General features: G+C 56.3%; 9 protein-coding genes across 9 annotated transcripts; 4 read left to right on the plus strand and 5 right to left on the minus strand.

The window, feature by feature from the left end:
- Positions 1-935: 935 nt before the first annotated feature.
- On the plus strand, positions 936-2,672 carry ACRALDRAFT_2042004 (uncharacterized protein; the record flags this gene model as incomplete). The annotated part of the gene is made up of 3 exons (XM_071021206.1): positions 936-1,020; positions 1,086-2,471; positions 2,551-2,672. The coding sequence occupies 3 exons, from the start codon at positions 936-938 to the stop codon at positions 2,670-2,672; spliced, it is 1,593 nt and encodes a 530-aa protein (XP_070874725.1).
- Positions 2,673-2,999: 327 nt separating this feature from the next.
- On the minus strand, positions 3,000-5,155 carry ACRALDRAFT_1082165 (uncharacterized protein; the record flags this gene model as incomplete). Its single annotated transcript, XM_071019267.1, has 2 exons — positions 3,000-5,011; positions 5,092-5,155. 2 exons carry the CDS (start codon positions 5,153-5,155, stop codon positions 3,357-3,359), a joined length of 1,719 nt encoding a protein of 572 aa, XP_070874726.1. The 3' UTR covers positions 3,000-3,356.
- Positions 5,156-8,142: 2,987 nt separating this feature from the next.
- Positions 8,143-10,608, minus strand: ACRALDRAFT_1050989 (uncharacterized protein). The gene is made up of 3 exons (XM_071015662.1): positions 10,391-10,608; positions 9,600-10,335; positions 8,143-9,229 (listed from the first exon to the last, which is right to left on the minus strand). The coding sequence occupies exons 1-3, from the start codon at positions 10,486-10,488 to the stop codon at positions 8,231-8,233; spliced, it is 1,833 nt and encodes a 610-aa protein (XP_070874727.1). The 5' UTR covers positions 10,489-10,608; the 3' UTR covers positions 8,143-8,230.
- ACRALDRAFT_211117 (uncharacterized protein) lies at positions 10,589-11,946 on the plus strand (the record flags this gene model as incomplete). The annotated part of the gene is made up of 4 exons (XM_071023508.1): positions 10,589-10,644; positions 10,682-10,761; positions 10,813-10,950; positions 10,985-11,946. The coding sequence occupies 4 exons, from the start codon at positions 10,589-10,591 to the stop codon at positions 11,944-11,946; spliced, it is 1,236 nt and encodes a 411-aa protein (XP_070874728.1).
- Positions 11,947-11,994: 48 nt separating this feature from the next.
- Positions 11,995-12,234, plus strand: ACRALDRAFT_211116 (uncharacterized protein; the record flags this gene model as incomplete). Its single annotated transcript, XM_071023507.1, has 2 exons — positions 11,995-12,115; positions 12,149-12,234. 2 exons carry the CDS (start codon positions 11,995-11,997, stop codon positions 12,232-12,234), a joined length of 207 nt encoding a protein of 68 aa, XP_070874729.1.
- Positions 12,235-12,371: 137 nt separating this feature from the next.
- ACRALDRAFT_2042006 (uncharacterized protein) lies at positions 12,372-15,890 on the minus strand (the record flags this gene model as incomplete). The annotated part of the gene is made up of 4 exons (XM_071021207.1): positions 12,372-15,070; positions 15,135-15,437; positions 15,534-15,646; positions 15,715-15,890. The coding sequence occupies 4 exons, from the start codon at positions 15,888-15,890 to the stop codon at positions 12,372-12,374; spliced, it is 3,291 nt and encodes a 1,096-aa protein (XP_070874730.1).
- A 1,199-nt stretch (positions 15,891-17,089) lies between these two features.
- Positions 17,090-18,587, minus strand: ACRALDRAFT_2042007 (uncharacterized protein; the record flags this gene model as incomplete). Its single annotated transcript, XM_071021208.1, has 3 exons — positions 17,090-18,171; positions 18,246-18,412; positions 18,550-18,587. The coding sequence occupies 3 exons, from the start codon at positions 18,585-18,587 to the stop codon at positions 17,090-17,092; spliced, it is 1,287 nt and encodes a 428-aa protein (XP_070874731.1).
- A 1,150-nt stretch (positions 18,588-19,737) lies between these two features.
- On the plus strand, positions 19,738-20,226 carry ACRALDRAFT_1071075 (mitochondrial 37S ribosomal protein uS8m; the record flags this gene model as incomplete). Its single annotated transcript, XM_071017825.1, has 1 exon — positions 19,738-20,226. One exon carries the CDS (start codon positions 19,738-19,740, stop codon positions 20,224-20,226), a length of 489 nt encoding a protein of 162 aa, XP_070874732.1.
- A 398-nt stretch (positions 20,227-20,624) lies between these two features.
- Positions 20,625-23,600, minus strand: ACRALDRAFT_1076785 (uncharacterized protein). Its single transcript, XM_071018537.1, has 2 exons — positions 23,217-23,600; positions 20,625-23,006 (listed from the first exon to the last, which is right to left on the minus strand). The coding sequence occupies exons 1-2, from the start codon at positions 23,323-23,325 to the stop codon at positions 21,103-21,105; spliced, it is 2,013 nt and encodes a 670-aa protein (XP_070874733.1). The 5' UTR covers positions 23,326-23,600; the 3' UTR covers positions 20,625-21,102.
- Positions 23,601-24,757: the final 1,157 nt, after the last annotated feature.

Here is a 24,757-nt window from a genome sequence, read left to right on the forward strand (position 1 = left end):
GACCGTGGCGTTTGGCCGACAAGACGGATAGAACTGCCGACAGCTCCAGCTCGCGCTATGCTCCCTTTCATCCTGTCGCGTCCGTCCCACACTGATCGCAAGCGCCGTAGTACCGGCAACTGATGATCCCGCGACATCGCTCGCCTCTCGAGAGACAGTAACCCGGGATTGGCTTCATATGCCGCGATCGTTCGAACCATCCGTAGACCAGATCATGACATGGTCATCCTGCTCTGAAAAGACTCGGGATACCAAGTATTCACCAGCCTTTCTAGGCCACGGAGCGACGAGCTACGGCCCGGCCGTGCTTTACCCATGGGCCATCCCATCCTCCGACTGGCCTCCCTCACCTTCCTCTAGTTGCGGGAACTAACCTAACTTTGACTGCCATCGTTTCCCCTTGTCAGTGACCTACCAAGTACGGTAGGTAGTTATCATGAGCTCATCAGTCGACAACCAACCCACCACCTTTTCCACAGTCTCACCACTTGTCCACTTGTGTACCCTACTCGACGTGCAATCTTCACGTCCTCATCTAACACCCATCATCTCAATTCCTTTTCGCCCATCTTCCATTGAACCTCAGCTTTTCTCTTCTGGTAGCCCGTTGGACGGATATTCACCAAAGCGCCGTCAAAGCGCCACAGACGCCAGACACCGACCCAGGCCAAGTTCAAACCTCCGGATCATCGGCCGATCAACATCCGCGCCGACTTCGGGGCCTCCATTCGGCCCATTCCAACCCAACAGCCAGCTACGAAACGCGGCAAGCTATACCCAAGCCACCGCCTTTATTATTTCGTATTTTTTGCCTTTCTTCTCCGCTTTACCCACCATCTACAGCGTCATCGAACTTGTTACCATTCACATTCCATTTCGCCTGCTCTCCTGGGCGTTGTATTCAAAACCCCTGTCTATAAACCGCCACCCTGGCCATGACTACCTCTTCAAGCGATTCCCCGTGGGAATCAATCCCATCCCATCATCCTCACCATGTCGATACCGCTGCAGAACAACCAGGTTGGTCTCGCCTTAGCTCCATACAGCGGGACACCAGCTAACACTACTGTCTTTCAAACTTCTAGAAGCTGCCTCTCGCCACGATGCTCCTTCCGACCGGCCCCCCTGCCTCATCCTCTCCCTTCCGATCGAACTGCTCGATGCCATCCTCTCCTACCTCGATCCCATCGACCTCGCAACCGTCTCTCGGACATGCCATGCCATCCGCTCCCGCGCCATAGCCGACGTCCACTGGCTTCCACATGTTCAAGCCAACATCCCTGGCTTGACCCTCACCACGCCCTACCCATGCGACGACTACCGACACCTCTACGCTGCTCACGACCCGCGATGGTTTCTCCCCAAGTATAAGATTTGGTTCTGCGACCGCCACCTCATGGGCAAGATGATCGTCGTACGCTACGACCCTCGCCGCGGTTGTATCGAGGGATATCAGCTGCTGGCCGTGAGCAGCCTAGCCAACCCGCAGCACTGGGCCACCAACAACCAGGTCATCGTTCACTCTTTCGAGCCACGCGTGAAGCTCCATCTCGACAAACCCGTCATCCAGTTCCACGTCGGCGACCGGGATCGCGCCTACATTCCCGTATCCGGGCCCGCCGCCGGCTGTCGTTTCGCGTCCGAGTTGCCCATGACGCTTGATAACCGCCCGGACCACGTATTCAGCAACTTCTCCCTGGCCCGGCCCCTGGACGCCACGGGAGTCCAATGCCGATTCTCCCCCACCTTCCCCTACGGAGATATCTGGCCCCCGCCCGCCGTCCCCTCCGTCCAGCGCGTAAGCGGTTTTGCCTCGGTGAACGATCTGGACTATTCCGTCGACCAGGCCCGCCCCAAGACCAGGGCAGACATGTCGGATCGCGCCTTTCGCATTCGCCAGTGGATGGAAATGGCCGGACCCCCCGGCACCCCGGGCATCATGCTCGGCCCCGGTCTCGCCCGCGTCCTGCACGTCATGGCCGGCTTCGTCCCCATCAACGCCATCGGGGGCGGCGCCCCATCCCCCGTTCACGGCCTAGCCGGGCCCCATATCGGAGAGGAGATCATCACCTACGCAACCCTCGACCCGAAACTCTACACCCCGACCGACCTCAAGCCCTGGCGCGGCATCTGGGTCGGCGACTACAGCGGCCACGGCTGCGAGTTCCTGCTCCTCCACCAGCCCGACTCGGAGGACGACCACGCCACCGACGAGCAGCTCGGCCTCGTGCGGGTTCAGCACGAGTCTGACGAGGACTGGCAAAAACGGAGGAAGGATGCCCGGGTCCACCGAGGGCGGCTCGAGGCCATCAAGCTCACCGGCGACCCCAACGTGCCCCGCGGCGAGCACACCTTTGTCGTCGACGACCTGGGCGAAGGAGGCCTGGTCGGCATCGCCCAGAATCCGCCTTTTGCGGGTGCTCGGATCGTGAAGAGCAAAGGCCACGTCGCCGGGACGGGATTCTATAACGGTAAGCCAACACACGGGTGTTGTCCTTGCTCTCCCAACTGTATTCGAGGCTGTGCTGACGGGCAGACGAACAAAAACAGATAAATTCATCGATTCACAGCTGTTGCTCCTGTCGCACGACAAGTTGGCGCAGTATTGGGTCAGTTTTGGTCACGTCAATTACTTCCAGCGTGTGGACATAGATACACTTCTCGTGCCTTGAGCGAAGGAGACAACGACTGCTGCTGGCATATCATCAGGATGCGGATCGAAACATAACCACATAATGAGAGGCGGAGAAGGTCATCCTCATGCGATACACCGCGATGTAATATCGATGACACGGCTGACATGGCTGAGATGGGCCGACGACGCCGCAATCTAATGCTGAGCAACTCACATTGTTTATAGAGAGTGCCCTCAAACCAACACGCGGTAATACATTGTTCTGGATTCCTACTCTATCCCAACGGCCTATAGACCAAACTTCCGCCCGAGCTGAAGACGGAACGGTTGACTCCAAGCTGAGCATCAGAATGTTTCCCAAAATCACTCACAATGCCTTGCATCCTGTAGTTCCTTCAGACCAAACCACCAGATATTCGGAGATGCCAGCCCTTGCCTCAGCTACTTGATCGGCACGTTGCCCCAGAGCACGTAGCCATGTTTGACGAAAACGGTATCCTCATCTAGGCACAAGAGTTAGCAAGTTCGCCGCGTCATGGGAATTCAGGTGGGACTCGTACCCTTGCGCCGCACATCGTCACCAACAGTGACTTTTTCTGCCCCATTCCGCTTTTTGCCACTTTATTTTTCCTTTTCTCTATTTCCTTTTATCATTTTTCCCTTTCTTTTCTTATCTTTCTTTCCACTTTATATGCTTGCTCGTTCAGCATGATCAGAAAGGTCAACCAAACAGCCAAGCCGCCTCAACAGACCCGTCAAAGCCGTGGAACGAGCCGTCAGGACCCATGACCGGACGGCCAAAGGTTGGGATAGGCACCTGGCGTAAGTCCTGTCCGGTCTCAGGATGGGTCCACACCTCTTCAAGGTCAACGATCCCGCCGCCGCCGTGGCTCGGACCCGGACCCGGACCCGGTCTTCGCGAGAGAGGACGGAATTCACGGCGCGCAAGGCGTACGAGATGCCCTGTATGGGACTCGATCCGCACAATCCACTCGCCGTCTATATAAGGCCCGACGCGGCCACTCTGGGCAGCCTGGGGCCAGTCGGGCGGCAGTTGCTGGAACCTGGCGGCTTGCTCCGGGTTGATTATGCGAAACTGCGGTCCCTGCGAGTGAGAAGGGGCGTACGGGTCAGTAAAGGGCCCGGAGCCGGGGACGGAGCCGAAAGCGGAGCCGAGGAAAGGAGCGGGCTGGGTCGCCTGCGCGGGAGGCATCACATGATCGACGAAAGGGTCGTCGCTCGCGTCGCCCAAGAGACTGAAGAGGCGTCTTTTGTTGGGCTGTTGGGCCCCAGGTCCCTTTCCGTTGTTCGCCGCGTTCTTCTTGGGGCGGCCGCGGGGCTTAGGAGCTGTTTTACGACGAGGTTGTTTCGGAGGTTCCTGCTCCTTGTTATCGACTTTGACCCGCTTGGGACCGTGGCGATGCTCGGCCGGGTCGAGATGGAAGGGGACGGGGCGCAGGGGCTGGTTATTGACAGGATTGTTGTTCCCGTCGCCCTCGTCATCCGTCTCGTGGGGGGCATCCTCTTCCTCGTGGTTGTTGCCCTGGATATTTCGATAGGATGAAAAGGCGCCTCCCTGCTGGGTGTTAATGGCGCTCAAATGGCCTTGCTGATTAGGGTTGAGTTCAGAAGGAGCCAGCGCCGACGGGTGGTTACCGATTTTGCTTGTCGGTATCGGTATGCCGCTGTGGTCATCCGGCTTGCTCTGGAGACCGGCCCTGGCGTGGTAGTCCGAGAATGGGACGGGAATTTGGACAGGGGGGAAAGGATTTCCCTGGGGCGCGTTATGGAAGCCGTTGGAGACGAAGAGGTCCTGTTGAGAGGCCTTTGCCTGCTGCTGCCACTCGTGCGGCTGATGCCCACTGAATGGCCTCGCGTACTCCTGTTGAACGTACCGCTGAAGGTCCAGAACCTGCTGATAGTTCTTTGCGTCGGTATGCAGCTCATGATTTGGTTGAGCAAGTTGTTGCATGCCATTCTGTTGTCGAAGCTGGTCGTGCTGCTGGGCTAGCTGTTGCCAGGTAATCTGTTGCTGGGGAAGATTCTCCTGGCTATGGAGATGCGGGCTGAGAAACTGCTGACTGTGCCAAGGTTGAATAGGCTGCTGCTGCTGTCCATGCAAAGGCTGATCGAATTGCTGCCGGAAGTGAAGATGCTGGCCGGCATTCTGCTGGCCCTGTAAAGTCTGCTCAGGGAACTGCTGGCCATGGAGAGGCTGCTGGGTATGAAAATGCGGGTCAAAATCCTGTTGACTGTGCAAAGGCTGGCTAAGCTGTGGATGGAGGCCATGCTGCTGGCCAAGTTGCTGCTGTTCATACAGTCGCTCATCATACAACCACTCCATGTCAGAGTTGACCCCGCGGTCTGCCTCGATATCTAAGGGAAGCAAAGCAATGTCAGCTCCTTTCACGGGATGCAGGGTGACAAGGGGTCAGAAGCAAACGAGGAGAACATACCAAGTTGGGGGTTGAAAGGCTGGTTGCCAGAGCCAGAGTTGGTTCTGACTTGATTCGTATCCATTGTGCTCAACCAGGCAGAGACCTTTTGGTTCTCAGGGCTTTGCTCTTGTTTGAATTCTCTTTTGTCTTCCTCGATTTCTCTCTCCTCTCCTTTGATTTCTCTCGCCTCTTCCTTGATCTGTCTTTTGATGCTGGAAAATGTAGATCCTTCATGAACTTTCAGTGAAGAAGATGAAAGCAAAGGTTAGCTCAAGATTCTGCTGTGCTATTCCATGAACACTAGAAATCAAATTCAAGAGCCAAGGGTAAAAAGAGAGAAAGAAGTGAAAATATCAACCTCCCCCGTGGAATAGCAAAGAAGGAGTACCATACCAGAAGTGCTCAGATCCGAGTCGTTCTTGGTGCAAGGCAGGCACTCATCCTACCAATGCATGCCTGCCCATTCTTCTCTTTCTCTGTCAATAGGAGCCCAGCCGTGACATTCAATCTTGGGAGTGCTCAAGGGGAAGCCGCTCGTAGTTCCCACGGTGTGTGTCTCCGGAGGCAGAAAGGGGTGTTCTCTGCGCGCTGTAGCCGGGACCCTCCAGAAGTGAACATCACGAGTCCAAAGTCGCTTATCGTACTCATCATCGTGATCTTGGGGCTCTGTCTTAACCTGATAATAGCCATATTCTTGGTTCTCGGAAGCTTCTGCGGGGAGAGTGCTGTGGAGGAAAGAGGGCGGGCAGTTCAGGAGCGAACTGGCCAGCGTATCGTCATTGTCGTCCTTATCTTTGAACAACCCCGTTGCCAAAAGATTGCTCTCTCGTGCCTCTGGCAGGTTAGTGGACTGATACGTCCACACGTCGGATAAGTCTAACAGAGAGGACATGATATATGCAACGGTAGATGTATAATGAGCGAGGATACCGACACAGAGCCATACTGCGTAAAAGAGAACAAAATAAATCGCCAGGGAAGATAGAATAAAATGTCTGTGGTGGGACAGATAGGGCTGAAAACCGCATGCGGGGCTGCTCATCACTTCTTTCCTTGTTTAAGCTAGGCTGTTCCTTCCCAGTTGGAACTTGGAAGGTTCGAAGATACCTAGGTAGAGGTAGGTAGGCCATTGAATGACGTATAGGGTGACTTTAGAAATACAATATCTCTGTACACAGTACTTCTATTATGACAACCGTAGAGTCACCGTTATGTTAGCATTGGCTGAGGCATCTGGAAATAAGATACTACTCCTGGTAATCGCACTCTGTACACGGATTCATTCGTACAAGCAGGCCAAGATGCGAATGAAGAAACTGAGACTTTGAGTGTAAGGCGGGGAAGCGTAAGAGGCTTGTGTAGACAGCTACATGGATATGATACATTATCGGATTTATTACATCGGCTCGTCATATTAAAGTACAAATAGTGTCGTCCTTCGGTCTACTTGTTCCCCTGTATATCAAAGTGAGATACATTAGTTTGAATTACCTGTTCACCGACCTCACCGAGGACGGGAAAATGTAAATCCATAAACCCACTTGCCCGTCTGAGATTCTAGACAACAGGTAATTGGTTCGTGCCAGTGTCAACTTGACTACATGTGAACTTTTGTAGTAAGTATCCCGTAGCGACACACTCACTTTACTCTCGAGGAGGCTTGGGTGCGAATACTCCATTGGTGAATTTTATATGGAGTCTTGCGTTCATAATGGACTCTTCGTTTGTGTGACTGCCAGACTGGCAATTCGAGTGGAGCGAGGAGCACACCACATGCAAGAAATGAGCATTCCTGTTTCAACCGAGCACAAAGAGACGAATATTCTATCTATCAGACGGGGAAACGATTTTCAAATGGCGTCATTGACAGAGTTGATGACAAGAAGCACGGCCTTTAATTCACTTGCCCGAGTGCAGTTTCGTAGGCCGGCTCTAGGTTCTGAAGTAGAGATATTTCCGTAGATTTGCCCTGGGTTTGTGTAGTGTGTTGCCTGGAAGTGGTTCTCTCATACTTGGAAAACTGACTTGCCATCAGACTTGAGACTTGTAGTATTAAAGACACTGTTCGAGTAAACGGAGAGCCAGTTGGTAAGACTAAGCAAGGCAGTTGCACGGATTGCAGGGAGCAGTTTGTATATGTAGAACAGGGAAGGCGTCAACCGCTTTACTGGCAAGTGGCAAGTGCAAAAGGTCTCTGGTAGAGTCTATGGCTTTATACCCCCCCGCTACCCTTTCCCTTTCAACCACCCAGGTCTCCGTCCCCGGTCGAGGGTTGAATGGTGCAGTGGTTAGAGGCTTGAAACAAATACCCGAGTGGCATACCTCTAGATCCCATAGGGCGCGCACAAGAGTGGGCGTGAGGGGACGGGCGTCGGTTCGACCGGCGCTCGTAACCTTTTGCTTTTTTTTTTGTTCTTTTTTTTTTTTTTCCTTTTTTTGATCATTTTTTGTGGCTTCTCTTTTTTCTTTTATATATACAATATATTTTACTCCTTTGACCCCCAAGAAGCGTATAGACGTAAGAACTTGGACGAGCCCAAGTCTACTATCCCTATTATTGTTGTATAGTTTGTTGACACGTAGGAGACGGATAAGGGTTGGTATGGGCCGTCTTGATAAAATCCGTTGGTGTTTCTTAGTGATTTCCGAGTCGGTGAGAATGCAAAAGCACACACAAGTCGCGTCGATTACAACGGCTATTCAGACCAATCACCCATATCTCTGCCACTATAAACGACAACGAACGATGAACAACCAGAGTCCATGTCCTCTTAGCCGCGACATGTCTTCCCTCTTCTCCCATGGCAGCCACAACGGGTTATGTATGGCCAGGAAGCTTGGGCGGACTGCCTTGGGAGGGAGACCGGTTGAATGCCACGGATGCACCAACAACCAAGCCAGCGGGGAAAGGTAGGCCAACCGTAAAATCACAACTTTACTGTCACAGCCACCCAAAGGGACGTGATGAGCGTGACAGAATAGCTACATCATTTCCGTATCATTCAGCACGGAGGAATTGCGACACCCTAGAGCCTCCGACTCATGCGGCACAGTAATTCAAGTTGTCAAGAAAAAGAAAGAGTATTGTCCTTTTGTCAAGTCCATCGATTGTATAAGGGTATCATAATTCATTCATCTGGGACATCAGTTGCACTCATCATGACTTCCGCCGCCTCTTGACATTCCGACCTTTCTCACTCCTTGTCACCTCGGTAAGGGACGTCACCGATGTCCTCACGCTGGTCGCTTTGCTCTCAGCACCGTCGCTCTCGTCACTATCGCCGCTAACATCGGAGTCCACGTCACTCGACGAGCCGTTCAGCAACTCTCCTTCTTTCTCCCCAGACTCTTCGCCACCCGCCTCTTCATCGTCGGTGAAACCGTGGAACTCGTCCTCATCATCATCCACCCCCGCTTCTGAAACGGCGCCCACCGAAGACGGACCCATGGACGTATCCGGCATGCTGCTGGCATCGTCCGCCTTCCTCTTCCTGGGCATCTCGCCCAACCGGCCACTGCGTCCCTCTATGTCGCCTTCACCTTCCGTGGTCTCGTCCACCGGGGACGGCGTAAACCATGGGATCTTGCCGCGCATAAAGTCGTTCAGCACCATCTTCGCGACACTGTCGACGTCGGGCTCACCCTTCCGGAGGAGACGACCGCCCTTCCTCGCTAGTAGCTCCAGGAACTCGATATGGTTGTCCCACCCCTTGAGCTCGTACGTCCTCTCCATGTGATGCTTCTTGACCTTGGCCAGGACGCCGGGGATGTATTGCTCGGGGTGTTCGACGTGTTCTACGCGCACCACGCCACGCAGCAGCAGGTCCTGCGGCGTGTCGTTTTGGTTGGGTGGGACGATGCCGGGGCAGTCGATCAGGTAGATCTTCCTGGTTAACGTGATGTACTGCCACACCTTTGTCTCGCCGGGAATAGGTGCCACATTGGCCACCTTCTTCCTCCGCAACGTATTGACAATGCTGCTCTTGCCTACATTCGGATAACCGATGAGGCCGACCGAGATTTGTTTCCGGTCGCTAAGAAGCTTCGCGTACTGCCTGAGAAGTTCGATGAGACTTCCCTTACCAAACGGGTTGGTAATGCTCGAGTGCATCGCTAATGTAGGCCGCTCACGAGACAGATAGCGGACCCATCGTGCCTATCATTTGTCAGTTGGATACTTCCTCGTAAAGAATATCAGAGGACCTAAATGACCATGTCGAGGAAAATATGTACGCCCGGCTACTAAGAAGTCCGCCACAAATGTTGTAACAAGTACCGGCAGACTTCAACTCAAAAGCTAGGTATATGCAATCTCGTGATGGAACATCCAAAACGGAGTCCATCGTGTCCAAGGTCCAAGGACCAAGGACATTGAGAAACGCTTCAATCTCCCCAGGGTGTAACGGATATCCTTCCAATGCGGGCACATGTTGTGCGGACGGATCCCTGACATACCACTGGGGTAAGGGAAGGAGGTGAAGAAGAGTGCTGAGTAAAAAAAAAGAAAAGAAAAAAAGAAAACTTACGGCAACACTAGTTGGTACTAGATCTGTCTTGTTCAAGACAAAAATGAGGTGCTTATGGGGGGCTTCTTCCCTCAGGTACTTCTCGACACTGCGACACCGGGTGCCCAGAGGGTCTCTCGCATCGAGGACATGGATGACCACATCAGACGAGTCCAACACCCGGTACAGCTCGTTCCAGATACGCTTGCTCTGGCCTTTGCTGAAGATGGGCTCGACGGCCGTGGTGACATGAGACTCGGCACCTTCCTCGTCACCATCGCCGGACAACCCACTGAGGAGCCTGGCCTGTTCGCGCTTCTCCTGGTAGGTATCCATGCTCTTCTCCGCGTCCTCGGCCAGATCAGCCAGCGTGCTGGCGCCGAGCTTGACCCTCTTGCGCTGGGCCTTGGGTCCGAACGTCTCGGAGAAGGGCGACGTCTCAATGGCCATCTTGGCCTGGTGCTTCTTGATGCCGTTGACATTGGGGTTGTCGCGGATCAGAGAGAGCGGGAGCTTGTTGGTCCGCAGGAGCACCTGGTACGGGTCCGACGCCTTCTCCTCCATGGCGGTGCGGAAGGAATTCAGACTGTCCTGCGAGATGACGCGGGTGTTGCCGAACCATTTGCGGTTCGGCTCTATCCTCGCGACGGGGACTTCGCGTTTCTGGAACGAGGCGGCCTGGGTGATGTCTCCAGCGGCGTTTCGTGTTGGTTTCCCATCCTTTAGCATGTTCAGGGCCTTCACCTTCTTCGCCGTCCTGTCAGAGACATGTCAGTACAAGGCTGGACAATGGTAGATGCGTGTGTCCGTACCTGTAAAAGTTTTCACCCTTTGTCTTGACATTGGCCATGCCATCGCCGGCCTTGCCCTGCCGGACTTTCCGGTTCGCCTCCTTCTTTGCGGTACCCATGATGACTGTTCTCTGGCCAGTTGATATAGAGTATACAATTTGACAAGAAGAGGCCAGAAAGGTCGCCAGGGTGGAGGGAAAAGAAAGGAGCGAAGACTCGATGACGGAGAGTTGTATGTGGGAGAAGAGTACCAAGTATGTATGGGAAGAAGAGAAGTTCACTTTTTATTTTTTTCTTCTGCAAACACCCCAGCCTTTTTTTTTCTGGTCCTCATAGACGGAACGGAATAACGCTCTTCATATCTATGCTTAGTCAGATTCGCAAGGACTTCGGTACTTCCTGACCTACGGAATGAATGTCACTCCACTCTCCCCTAACTGGAGAATTTCTCAGCGACTTCAAAGTCGACCACTACCTAATTTACGACTTCTCTTCCGAGACGTCTTGTCTTCTCAACACACCAACCGGGACGGCCGTCTTCTCGTCTACGGGTCATTCTGCCATTGACTGGCACCACCACCGTCAAAATGTCATCAAGATGCTCCTGCACAGCAGCATCTAAGCTTCCCACCCTGATCGCCGCCCGAGCCCAGCCATCCACCATCAACCTTTTCCCACGACCCTTCTCAACCACGGCCATCACCAACTCGTCATCATCCTCATCCTCCTCCTCCTCAATCTCGATTGCCCAGAACCAATACCCGCCAGAATCCCCCCACTGGCTCCCCGTCCCCAAGGCCCGGCAATCCCACGCCTCCGAGGCTAAACCCGCCCGCGTAAAGGGCGTCCTCCCCACGCCGCGTCCCATCTTCACCGACCGCCGCGGCATCGACCGACGCGTGCAACCAGGCTACTTGGAGAAGACCGCCCCCCTCCCCACAAGCGAGTCCGCCACGCGTCCCGTCCGCCCCGGCTCCGTCCTTGACGTCCGCCGCCGCCTCGCCGCCTCCCGCCGCGCCAACCTCGAGGCCGGTCTCGAAGGCCTCTGGCGCCGCCGCTCCGAGCACCAATCGCGCCTCCGCGCCGCCTCCGCCTCGCGCAACGAAGCCAACCGCGTCCGCGCCCTCGCTCCCGAGCGGGAAGACGACATCCTCACCCGCTCCTCCGTCCTCCGCGCCACCGTCGAGCAGACCGCCGTCCTGCCGGACCCGGACCGTTTCGCCCGCGCCGAAGCCTCCCGCGCCCGCACCGCAGAGCTCGCCCAGCGCCGTGCCGAGGACCGCCGCGACGCCCTCACCGCCCTGTACATGAGCGCCGGCGACTTTATTGTCGAGGAGGACCACCTTGCCGCCGAGATTGACCGCGTCTTCTCCGCGGATTACTTCACCAAGCAGGCCAAGTCCTACGCCACCGACGCCACCAGCGCCTGGGACGTCTGGGGTCCCCCGCCTACTCTCCAGCGTCTCAGCGCCGCCAGCACCCGCCCTGGCCAGGAGTTTGACTCGATTGACCATGACCGGACCGTGAAGAGGCAGAAGACCATCGCCGAGAATCTTACTGGCGGCAAGATGGATTAGGACGGGATGCCGAGAGTGTAACTGGACCGGCTCTCCTGGAAGAGAAACATGGCCTCTATTGGCTATGGAAAGAACAATATCCTGGCACCGCGTGCCGTATGGCCGCGTGCTTCCATATCCAGGTCAAAACGGCAACAAGTCGTCACGCGGATATACCTCTTCCGGCATTGTATCATATGTATTCTGTAACTTGTGTATGAAGTCTTCCAAGGCTGGATCAAAGAAAACCTGTACTTCAGAAAGATAGAAAAAATTGAATCTACCCAAAGAACTCCTAAACTCAACTGATGAACACCAACCATAAGCCGAGAAGTGATGAAATAAACTATATAAGTGGAAAACAAGCCAGGAAGACGACCAACAGAACCAAAAAAGAAAAGGCCCGTACTTTCATCGTATAGTCCCATTTAGTTTGCCGACTCGCGTTACCTCCGCTCGACGAGTAGCACATGCATGGCCGCATAGGCGAGGATGGTAAACACAATGCCAAAGATGCCCAGGTTGATCATATCGGTATAGAGCGCGCTATTATCGAAACCGAACGAGCTCAGAATGGCCGCGCCCGGCACCGTTATGTCGAGCCCGTACTTCTTGTCGACCAGGGTGAGCTCGAGGACCTCGTTCACGATGAGCGACTCGAACCCGTAATGGAAGATGGACAGCGACTGCAGCCACAGAGCCGCCTTGGGGATGGCGTTGTGGTTGAGGAGGAGGCCGGCGAACAGCAGGCTGAACAGCATGACCAGGCTGCCAATCAGGTTGGCCACGCTGCCGTCCTTGCACACGATGCCGATGAACAGGCAGATGGACGCGGCCGCCAGGTTGAACAGGACCAGCACGAGGATGAACCGGAAGAAGTGGGCCGCGTCGGGAACGAGCCCCGTCATCGGGTAGATGATGGCACCCATCAGAAGAGGCGGGATGATGCGCAGGGGAATGATGTCGAAGAGCAGCTTGGCCGCAAAGTACGTGATGGGCGCATAGTATCCGTTGGCCCGCTCGCGCACGAACAGGAGCCTCTCGGCGGCGAAGACGTTCAGGCTCGTCAGCGTGCTGAAGCCGAAGAGGGCGAGCAGGAAGAAGAAGAGGCCGAGGCGGTTCTGGAAGCCCGGGATGTCGTCCGTCAGGCCGTAGAAGAGATAGCCCGACAGGACGGCCAGCACGATGGCAATGGCGTAGTGCGTCAGCATCAGCATGGGGTTCCGGTACAGATTGCGGAACGTCCTCTGCGACAGGATGATGAACTGCCTCGTGTAACCGACGCGGGCGTAACCCCTGCCGACGGCGCCCGTGTTGATGTTGGGACCTTCGGGCGAGTAACCGTTGGCGTTCGGGCCGTTGGCCGCCTCGGCCGCGGCGACGGCCTGCTGGATCTCGTCGCGGGTGGAGGCGGCAATGTCGGACTCGGCAAAGGCGCGCACGAGAATGTCGAGATCGGTGCCGGTGAGGGCGGCAGGCGGGAGGTTGTCAGGATCATCCGCGGAATACAAGTGCGAAGGAGGAGCGGGCTGTCTCTGGAGCTGGAATACGGAACCGGATTCCTCGACACCAGCATCCGACGAGGCGGCCGTGTCGATGGTCCTCCGGCGAGTGTAGAGTTCCCTCTCCTGACGCTTGCGGACCGAGTCCTTGCGGTGGTTCTTAGGTCGCGATGGCGAGCGGGCCGACTCGACGCCGCTGTCCTCTTCCAGGCTCCCGGCGGCCACGCTGGCGATAGACTTTACGGCCCTCGTGCTGCTGGGGCCGACACTCGCGACGTCGTCGGCCACACCGACGGTACCATCGTCTCCCGAAAAGGTGGCACCGGCATGCATAGTGAGATCCACGAGGTAGTCGGCAATGTTGAAACCAGGAGGGCAGGGATAACCGGTGCGGTCAAAGTAGGTCTGGCACTGACTGAAGGGACCCGAGAAGACGGTCTTGCCCTGAGCCAAGAGGATGAGGCGATCGAACAGCGCGACAATGTTGGAGCGGGGCTGGTGGATGGTGAAGACGACGGTCCGCTTGTACGTCTTGGCGAGAGTGACGAGACATTCGATGACGTTGAAGGCGTTGTAGGCGTCGAGGCCACTGGTGGGTTCGTCCAGGAAGAGGATCGACGGGCTCGTGACCAGCTCGCAGGCGATGCCGACGCGGCGTTTCTCGCCGCCCGAGATGCCGCGTCCCTTGCCTTCCTCGGATCCGATGAGGGAATCGCGGATGTGGTGGATACCGAGCTGCTTCTCCACCTCGTAGACTCTCTGCTCCTTGGCGGCCCGTCCCATGTTGCGGGGGAGGCGGAGCAGCGCGCTGGTGAGGATGGTCTCGTGCACGGTCAGGGTGGGCAGCATGGTGTCCTCCTGGTCGACGAAGCCAATGACGTTCTTGTACGCGGCGTCGCCGACCTTCTCGCCGTTGACGAGGAAGTCGCCCGAGACGTTGCCGCGCTTATTCTTGCGGGCGAGGATGTCGAGGAAGGTGGTCTTGCCGGCGCCGGACGCGCCCATGATGGCGGTGACCTCGCCGGGATGGGCCACGCCGTGGATGCTGGACAGGATGGTCTTGCCGTTGAGCTCGTACGAAACGTTCTGGACGTAGAGGGAGGCGGGCTTGTGATCGGCCATGAGCTTGGTTCCCTCGTCATCCGAGTCGTCGAGCGCGATGGGACCGTATCGGAAGGAGCGGCGCGAGAGGTACCACGTGACGAGGATGACGGCGACGACGAAGAGGGAGCAGGCGGCGATGACGCCGGCGATCAGGGGCGTGTTGATCTTCTTGACGGGACGTTCATAGCCGGGAACCTCGGTGTGGTAGAGACACTCGCCGGAGCGGCAGGAGAGCTGGATGCTGCTGTCGCCGATGAGGTCGAGAATCAGCTGGTCCATGGCGGGCTCCTTGAAATTGCAGTTGTTGGTCCCCCCATTCTCCTGAAGGCACTCAAAGGTGGCCGGACCGTCGATGTTCTGGTCCAAGAAATCGCTGATGTCGACAGAGCCGTTCTCGCCGCAGAGCATGCGGTCGGGGATACAGCTGCACTCGATCTTCTGGCACTGGTAGTTGGTACTGTTCTGGGTGGGATCAATGAGGGCCTTGGAGTCGCAGTCGGACAGGTGACAATAGAAGGACTCGCGTTCGTCGACCCAGACTACGTTTGTTAGTCAAAACAAAATCAAGATGCAGGAGAAGAGGAGAGGGACACGCCGTCGTACATTGAAAGTCGCATTCGCGTTCCTCTCTCTTGCAAGTGAAGGTGGCCTGGGGGCGCTGCTTTCCGAGCAGCGACCTAATCTTTTTATTTGTGACGTCGCAGATCTGATAGTTGTGCTTGATGACCTCTCCGTTCTGGTAGCAGACGCCGCCCTCTCCGGTTTCCATGAGAGCGTTGCAAGCCTTGTCTTCGGTGCAGACGTTGCAGTTGATGCCGGTCCATCCGTCGTCGCAATCGCACGACTTGGCTCTCGGGGGGCGCATGGGACGGTTCTGGTTCTCGCCGCGTCCGAGAGACCCGCATACTGGAGCAGAGGAAGACGGATGGTTAGCAAGGGAAAAAGCGACGAGTAAATGAGAGGAAAGAACATGGGACTTGGCCAGAATAGGGGAGGACATACGAGGCTCGAGACAGTCATCGCCGCCAAACCCTTCAGGACAGTCGCATTTTCCGGTATAATCGTTACAGTCGGCGAACTGGGTACACTTGTGGGCTGGCAGAAGGCAGTTGAAGCTGGGGAAGGACAAGACGCCACGTTAGCACTGGACGGGGTGAAAGGAAGGGGACAGAGAGGAGCGCACCATGGAGGACAGTGGCCAGGGCGTGAGTCCATAAGAGAGAGCTGGACACGAGACATGTCTAGCTCGGAGTAGCTCGACGTGTTGTGCTGGGCGTTGGCGAAGGCTGATGACAAGGACGACACGCTGGCGAGAGCGCCCAGCAGGAGCAAGGCGCTCTTCCACGTCGGGAAAGCCATGACGGGACGACACGACACGACGTGGAGGGAGATGCGATGGATAAAAGGAGAGCGCCCGTAGTGAGATTGTGTTTGGAGGGAGGGGTCGACGAGCGGTGTGGTGTTGATGGAGGAGGGAAGAGGATGGATTAAGCTTCAGCGAGAGGGGACAACCTTGGAAGCCTAGACGTCAAGGTAGAAGAGGTAGAGGTACCTCGGGGGTGAGGTGTCGGAACGCCGAGGAAGTGGTGTACAAAGTACTGTGAAGTATATTCCCATATTGATACAGTGCATAGGTACTAATAAGGTACATGCATGAACAGTCCGCCAACCTCTAGGGATATGGTGGCTGTGCGGGTCCTTATGACGTGACGAAACCTGGGGGGATCCAAATGCTGTGTACCTGGCGCTATTTCTGTCACGAGGCACAAAGATAGAAATTGTGGGGCCTCGCATCTCAGCCACAGATGCCATAAGCCAGGTACCTGGTAGCTTGCTGTGTTACTCAAGCCGATCGAGACACCAAGACGACACACACTTTGGCCGTATAAGCAGACTCAATATGTTCAAAATGGATAAAAAGGACAGAGTAAAATAGAGTCCAACTTGGAATGAGTTGGAGAGACCTTGGAACCACCCTTCAATGCGCTTGACCTTGCTTGTCCTGGTCCGGATCATCCTGTACTGATACGATAGTTGAGCTGCCTCAAAGTGACCAAGACTGCGCCTACATGTCCATCGACAAACGGGTGGCGGTCCGAAGCCATGACAATAGGTGCAAACACAGCCAAGTGGAAGAAGGGAAAGTCTGTTCAGGTCCCGAAAATACCGCTCGACGTCTACAACCTCCTGTACTTTCGCCATCCCTGGTTCCGATGCCTTGCGTCGGCACGTTGATTCCACGAGAACTACTGCTGCTACTCCAAACGCTTGCCCCAAACGACGTCACAAAGTGCCCATCGCCGCCGATTCATCGCCTTCTATACCGTATGCCAGCTGGAGGTCCTGAAGCGGCTCTGGGAAAAGGTTGGACCGCGTACATCAAGACACACCTTGATGCCCGTCGATGTGGACCGCCCGTTGTCAGGTAGTAAAGCAGTACTCATCTTTACGCACTTGGGAGCATCCAAACGAGACGGTCGATCGTATTCACCAACTCCACGCATTGAAGGTAAATCGAGAACTAGAAAAGAAGGCAGCAAAACACCCAGATACACCGCCTACCCAAACTTCTTCTCAAACTTCTTCAACATGCCCGTAACCCCCTTTTCTAGCCGAGCCGCATTCTGTTCCAGACGTCCCGATGACGGCTCTGCCCTATAGTCCTTGTGCCTCTTCGCTTCCTCCTCGGTAGGCCGGTAAAACTGCGAGTGAACCGAGTAGGTCGACGGATCCTGCTGGACCTGGGCGTTCTGTGCGTATGCGTACGGGGAGTAGCCACCCGGCGGGGTGGTCGTTTGTTGCAACCCAGGCGTCAAAGGTGGTTGTTGTTGTTGTTGTTGTTGCGGCTGCTGCTGGGGAGGCGGCCCACCTGGCGGAGGTGGCGGCGGCTGGAAGCCCAGGGTGGTCTGCTGAGGCATGATAGGCATCGTCGCGCTACGCTGCAGGCCAGGTTGCGGGCTCAGTAGGCCGGAGGGCGGAGGGGGTAGTCCAGGGCTCGCGATTGCGGGCTGACCGCCCAGCTGAAAGCCGGGGGGCGGAACGAAACCGGGGGAGAAAGGTGCCTGGGCATCGTAGGCTACGGCCTGCGCCAGCGGGTCGATCCCACCGTCGTCGGGGGGCGGGGTCTTCTCCCGGTGTCGGACCGCCTCGGGCGCGGCGGGCGCTGCGGGATTATACGCCATCGGGGCGTAGCTGGCGGGGTCTGGCTGCTGCTGCTGCTGCTGCTCCTGCAACGGCGAAACGGCGGACATGGGAGGGGGCGCTGGGATGGTGACGGGGACGGGCGCAGCCTGTGGGGCTGGGTCGGCGGCCTTGTATGCCGGATCGGAGATGGCAACATTCTCGAGCTGCTGCACAACGGAGCTTGCGTCGGCCTGGTGGGTCGGCGGGGCAGGCTCGTCGAGAATCTCGAGTTGGCTGGGAGGGAGCAAGCGACGGACACCATTGACAAACTGAAGGGCATCCTGCGGGGTCCAAAAGTAGATGTCGAGGGAGTGCAGCGGGTAATGGTACTTGTTCTCGTTGCGCGGGTCGAAGGTGGGGAGGTGCCAGTAATTGGGATCGTTGTTGGGCTGGCCTACCGTCAGGGTGACGAGGCACGAGTGTTTGTACGAGTAGCGTAGGTGGGCCGCGTCGAGGACTGCACAATGCGATTGCCTTTGTTAGTTTGGGAGAATATCGGGTAAAAGAACGGGACATGGCGGGCGGACTTACAGCCCTCGAACGCGTCCTGGTTCTCAGTACCGGGCTGGTTGGCAATCTCGATGCGCGCGCGACGGGCGCTGGCATTTTCGAAGAGGTAGACATAGGAACCCTTATCGAATCGATGATGGGGAGGGTCGTTGGTCGGGGGTCCGTAGAAGTAATGGATGTCGCCGTAGCTAGTAACGCAGACGGGCCAGTCAGCCATTGTGTTCCCAACTTGTTCAGCGGTTGCTTGGTCGGTCGGCTTGAATCGAGAGGTGAAGCTGGGGGAAACCTGAGACTTGGGACGTGGGATTTGGGGTGACGGACGTACAGAGTGGCTACATTCTCCTCGCCCGGCTGGGTCGCCATTTTGATTTTGTTCCAACCAACAAAGCCAAGCGAAAGACAAAGCCAAGAGAACAAAGGCGGAACAGGAACGTTGGTCCAGATGAAGAAGGCCCAGTGCTGCTGCAGGACCAAGGCGGGTGAAAAGAAGAGGGGCGCACACAGAGGACCAAGATCGAGACCCGGGGTTCTGTCTGCGCTGCGTTACGAATACGCTTTGAGGGAACGGAACCCCCCCTAGGAGCTGCCGTCTCGTTGGGTCTCGTTGGCGTTGGGTGACACCAGCCCTGAGAATGAGCTTGTGATGGCTGCAGCAGTTTCGCAGCGGTTACGCGAGGCGGTTAGAAGAGACAAAGACGGGGTTGGCCTCTGGAGTCGCTTATGTACCGCAGCTCGCCGTCGATATTGACAGTCTCCTCTTTCTTTCCCCTCCGTTGTGGGAGCTTCCGACAGCCAGAATGCCCTGGTCCCTCGCAGCCATCCCCATCTTGGCGTCTAGCTGCATGGTGGAGGGGAGTGTGATGGCAGTAAGTGGTCGACCCGGCGCTTAAGGGATCTTTCGCAGTCAGAAGGGCAGCCAATGACGACGTCGGGAAGCTGTCCATAACGGGAGGAGAGGAGTCGGTCAAACAAGAAGATCCCTGGTCCTGTGATGTTCCGGGATGAAGAGAAGAGGGTGAGTGGGGTTTGAGAACAGTACCTAGGTACCTGAGGTAGGTATCAAGATAAGGTAGCTTAGGTAAGGTGTGTATTACGTTATACTGGTCGGTGAGTTGACCTGGCTTAGTCATCGGCCAACGATTCTCCCGGGAATGGGTCCAAAATTTTGGAGTTCCATCTTCGCTTCCACGCGATGGCAACACTACGACGAGGGTAACGACAACCTCAAATCAGACAATTGAAACAATAGGACACTACTGCTTTCGATACGTACGCGTCCTACTCTTCTAGGTACCTCGAATCCTCCGTTGGCCGCCCTCCAAACCACTACCAACCAACTCACCACTTCGCTTCGCCAGCGACATCCAACACCTCGACCACCATCACGAAACAACCGAATCCCCCAGGCTGAGAGGCTTCCCTCGCCCATAACCGGACCGCGCGCCGGCTCGCAGCGTCTCCCAACATCCCTCATCCTCCCTACCAAACCAACCAACCCACCAAGACGAACAAAATGGGCATCTACCACGCCATCAACGCCTGCGCGCACCTCTCCAACGTCGCCGCCGCAAGGCTGGGCATGACCTCCGTCCCCGCCAACAAAGTCAACCTGAGCCTCGCCCTCGCCCTGCACCGCGCCGGCTTCATCTCCACCGTCTACCGCGGCGGCCCCCACCCCCCGTCGCCGGAGGAGCTCACCCAGCCGCCACCCCCGACCACCCACGCCGATGCCGCCACGCGCCGCCTCTGGCTCGGCCTCAAGTACTGGAACAACGAGCCCGTCCTGCGCAAGATGACCAACGTCCACCGCCCCAAGCGGCCCATCACCCTCAAGACCGAGGACCTCCACCGCGTCGTCCGCGGCTTCCCGTCCAAGGACGGCCTCGTCAAGGGTCTCAATCTCGGCGAGTGTATTTTCCTCATGACCGACCGCGGTCTCCTCGAGGGGAGAGAAGCGCTGGAGAAGAATCTGGGCGGGCTGGTGCTCTGCCGTGCGAGGTAAACCCATCCCGGGTCCGGGCGCCTCTGTTTCACCGTTTTGGGCTGTTGAGGAGGAGCATGCTTGGTATGGGAAGACGAAGGAGGACCAACAAGAGAAGGGAAAGGATGCAGTGCCTGTTTAGAGCGGTCTACAGGCCTCATACCCCGGGGTTGTATGGCATTAAGGACGAAGCCTGTATACCTACGGGAAGTCAAACTCCCCCTGGGACCTGTACCATATTGTACTGTCATGAATTTTGAATCTGTCAATATTACATTCTAATAATGCCCCTGTTATAACCCATTGTTTTTCTGGGCTGTAATAGGAGACCGCACAAGTCTAACGACGTCGAGAAGATTACATCTCCTGCCTCATAACGTAGGGAATAGCCTCAAAACAACATTAGAATAAAACATAAAGATAAATGCGCTTTTGATTGCTTGGTTTCTACGGAGTAAAACAAGAATAAAAGAACGAAAAACAAGAATAAAACAAAATACAAATGCCAATTACTCCTTGCTCCCAGCCCAACAGCTTCGCTACAATGCGCCTCTGTACGGTCGGTTCTGGTATCAAAAAAAGGCTGCACCGGCCCAAAGAAATGCTGCACCATGCCCTCAGCTCCAATCTACCGCTCCCTCACGCACTCTAGTCTGTGAATTTGGGGAAACCAAAGTAATTATACCGAGCAAAGCCCTACCCCGCCCTCTTCTCGACTTTGGTCGTCTCTTTCGCGCGACCGCCCTCTTCTGTGGGGACATTGGTTCTCGCGGAAGAACCGCCGCCAGTAGTCACAGCACCCCCCTCCGTCGTCGACGTCTTGGGCTGTCCCTCTTGCGCGGCCGTATCCGAGTCGATGAATTCGGGAAAAGTGACGTAAGTACTCGGAGCAGAATCCTACTCCGCCGTGCTCTGAACTGTGGTCGTCTCCTGGTTGCTCTCTTCCGCGGGAACATCGGTATCCACGGCAGCGTCGCCGCCGGTAGTCACATCCTCTTCCGCCGTCGACGCCTTCGTCTCTCCCTCTGCCGCGGCCGGGACGGTCTCCTCGGAAGTTGCTTCAGTCGAGCCAGGTTTGGCTTCTCCACTGGCGGTGTTCTCCTCGACGATTTGGCACGAGGCGGCCTCCGCGGAAAGCTCGTCAGCCAGAGCCACTTCGCTCTTGGTGCCATCTCCATCTTGCTCGGGTCTGCTTGTGTCCTGAGTCTCTGGAGTGGCGCTCTCGGCAACATCTGCTTCTGTCGCATCATTCTTCGTGACCTCGGGCTCTTCGACAGGCGCCGGCTCGGCCACGGGCTCCTCCGTCTCTTCCACGGTGACCTCAGTGGCCGGCTCTGGGGCCTGTTCAGACTCCGCAGTCGAATGAGGTGTGGGCTTCGCCTCGCTTTCGTCCTTCTTGTTGTTGGCCCCCAGGTCAAGGGACTGGACCGCCTTCGCAACGTCCCTCAATTCCGCCTCGGCCACAACCGATGGAGCTACGTCGTCCTGCGTTTCCTTTGCACTCGCTGTAACCTTGGGAGCAGCTGCGGCGGGGCGAGCGGACTTGGGCCCCGGACTTCCGGTAACAGGCTGAGCAGACTTGGCAGCCATCTTCTTGCCACTGGCAGAAGCCGAAGTGGTACCTCGCGCCGAGCCAGGCGTATTCCTCGTGTTTCCTCTTCGTGGCGGCGTGACGGGAACCTTGTCGGTGACTTTGGAGTTGGAACTCTGCGTCGGCCTCATCATGCGGGCCAGGAAACTCTCGTCGACTTCCCTGTCCTTGTGCGTGACGGGATGGTCCGCGTGCGACTTCTTGGGCGGAGGACCTACGCTAGGCCTGAGGTGGCTGATGGTGGACCTCTGCCTCCGAATCGTCTTGTTCGGGGTGGACGTGCTAACGGTGGACGCGCTCGCTCTGCTAAGCGAGCGGCCAGAACCGGGGAGCGAATCCCGGCCGCCCTCCCTAACCTTGGAGCTCGACGCGGCTGTAGGGGCCATGAGGGAGGACGGTAGGTTGACGGGTCGAGTCGGCGACTTTACCTTGGGCTTGACAAAGCCCGTACCGCTGCCGGGCGATACCTGCACAGGAGCCGGGGTTGCTCTTTTGCCGGTTTTGGTGGCAGAGGCGGGAGTAGTAGATCTCGTGAAGGTGCTTCTCGCGCCAGTCGTCCCGGTTGTGGTCTTAGTGGTTGCAGTAGGTTTCTCGGTCGACTTCTTCACAGGTTCACGAGTAGTCTTTGCGGCATGAGTGCCCGAGGTTGACTTGGCGACGCTGGTCGGCGTCCTGGCGGCGGCCTTTCCGGGAGGCTTTGTAGCCGTGGTCTGGGGCTTCGCTGGCTGTTTGTTCGCAGCCCGCGGAGCTGTCTTGTTGAGCCTGGTAGTCTTTGCTGCGTTGGCCCCGGACTCTCCGATCGGGGCAAGGGGCTTTGACGGGGGCTTGTCGGCAGAAGATGCTGGGCGAAGCGTGGGATTGGGCGTCTTGGTATCGACGTGTTTATCGGGGTTCAGACCAGGCTTATCTGTAACAGCTCCGAGCTTGGGCGCGTCGTGGCCGTTGGTAACGGAGGCAGCAGGTGCAGGCGGGTTGGATTCGAGCTGGCGAGGCGATTCGGGAATCGTCTCGGGGGCCATATTGGCCTTTTCCGAATGAGCCGAAACACTGCCTTCTTCGGTGTTGGAACTGAGCCTGCGTTGCGACTGACTGCGTGCCGAATCGTTACTGGGATCGCGCCGAAGGCCTACTCTGCCGTCCTTCTCGATGGCGATGAAGTTGGAGCGGACTTTGGACAAGGGACGGGGCGTTGGGGTATCGGTGCCTCCAGCTGGAAGAGCAACGGTATGCACGGTCAGCGAGTGAGTTGGGCCAAGTTGTGTCGGGTCCGTATGAGGTTGGGGCTAGGGCTGAAAGATGGGAGAGATAGGCAGTCTGTCGGCCTCACGACGAACACGTCGGGAAGGGGTCGACCCAGTTGGCACAGGAGGAAACGGAGGAAGAGCGGGCATGACTATGAGATTAGGGTTAAAGGACATACTTGCAGAGCCGGCAGGCGATCTTCCTCGGTCTGTGCCTACGCTGTTGTCGGGCGGACTCGAGTCATTCTTCTGCTCAAACATGGCCCGGAGGTTCTTGACCTGGGACATGGCTGTTGTGGCGACGACTCGTCGGCGAGAGGTCTTCTGCTGTTATAGACGTAACGTGAGGCTACCAGGTAGGCGAACGAGCTACGGCTTCCGGATGAAGCAGGCGCATGCCGGATTGAGGCTGTTCTCCAGGGGTGGAGGTTGCCGTTGATCTGGGTTGCTGGGTCGTTTTTACTGAGTTGCTGGCTTGGTAGGAGGAGTCTCGTCGGTTCTAATGGGTACTGTCGGTATTATCTGGAGAGTTCGAGAGCCACCGTGATGAGCAAGAGATTGGGGGCGATAATAAAACACGGGAGTCGGGATTAATCTCTGTTCGTTGAAGGGACAGAAGTTGGTAGTGCGAGGAGGGCCAGGAGGTGTTCTGAGGCTGCAGGAACTGTCGATCGAGAGCTCTGGGGGGTAACGCGACAGTTCGACCGATTCGTTGTAACGATGTACTTCGTACCTAGGTGAGGTACCAAGGTGGGTGTATCCGTACTGGTGGGGTGGAGTCAGGGGCTAGTTTGGGAAACAGCCGCACCGGGGTGGGTGGGTTCAATGAATGCGGCCAATGAGAATGGAGTTCCTACAGAGGTACCTAGAACATGCAACTCGTTTGAATCACTGTTCTCGAACGTTTTATTAAGGACAGAGGCGAATAGAAGACGGCAGTAGGAGAAGAAAGGAACGGTTTTCCGTTGTTTGGACGACAGCACAACATACATAAGCTGCGTTACACGAGTCCGAGGTAATTAAATCGACCGTTGTGGAGGTCACCGTTGTGCTAGCATACCTATCGGGTGTCGTCGCTAATAAATTACGGACAGAATGAGCCCCCTACAAGGGAGGGGTGGGGGGTTCAAAGAGCTCAGATGGGATGGCAGGCACGAACCAACAGTACCCGTATCTGGAGTTCTACTGTCACACTGTACGGAGTAGGAATGAATGTACATGCCGATAGTGAGAACAGAGAGATCACAAGCCTGGGGGTTCAGCCGACACCATAGAATTTCAGGGGCTCTGCTCATGCAAGACAGTACCTCATTATAATGTACACACATACATACATTACACCTGCCCATGCACTCTGCGATTCTCCGTACTTCTGATTTGGGATTTGTACGTTGCAAGCTCGATTGTAATCAGTCTTAGAGGTTCTAGCCTAAGCATAGCCGAGAGGACATTGACGCTTTCTTCGGCTGAGTTCACGACCTGACTCCAGCTCCTAGTCGCCATCCTCTGGGTTCCTCTTCGTTTACAACGCACTTAGAACGGTCCCTTCGTATGCTTGGCGCTGTCTCGTGCATTTTTCTTGTACTACTTTACTTGTCTTTTTCTTCTCTGGCAACAGATGGTGCCCGTTCGTTCTTGTAACCCGGGCCACCAGAGGAAACGGTGCTCCTTCGTTTGTATAGTAGTCCCTAATTCCAAACGCCATCGGAACAGCTCTGTC

The sequence above is a fragment of the Sodiomyces alcalophilus genome (genome assembly GCF_042370955.1).
Source record: "Sodiomyces alcalophilus JCM 7366 unplaced genomic scaffold ACRALscaffold_4, whole genome shotgun sequence".
Lineage (NCBI taxonomy): Eukaryota > Fungi > Ascomycota > Sordariomycetes > Glomerellales > Plectosphaerellaceae > Sodiomyces > Sodiomyces alcalophilus.

What these genes read in the sequence shown, in the direction of transcription:
- ACRALDRAFT_1050989 (XM_071015662.1), bottom strand. Translation starts at nt 10,488, where the DNA reads ATGGGTACCGCAAAGAAGGAGGCGAACCGGAAAGTCCGGCAGGGCAAG. An exon ending in AAGGGTGAAAACTTTTACAG is followed by an intron (nt 10,336 to 10,390) that starts GTACGGACACAC and finishes TGTCTCTGACAG; the next exon opens with GACGGCGAAGAAGGTGAAGG. An exon ending in TAGTACCAACTAGTGTTGCC is followed by an intron (nt 9,230 to 9,599) that starts GTAAGTTTTCTT and finishes GACAAATGATAG; the next exon opens with GCACGATGGGTCCGCTATCT.
- ACRALDRAFT_1076785 (XM_071018537.1), bottom strand. Translation starts at nt 23,325, where the DNA reads ATGTCCCAGGTCAAGAACCTCCGGGCCATGTTTGAGCAGAAGAATGAC. An exon ending in ATCGCCTGCCGGCTCTGCAA is followed by an intron (nt 23,007 to 23,216) that starts GTATGTCCTTTA and finishes TTGCTCTTCCAG; the next exon opens with CTGGAGGCACCGATACCCCA.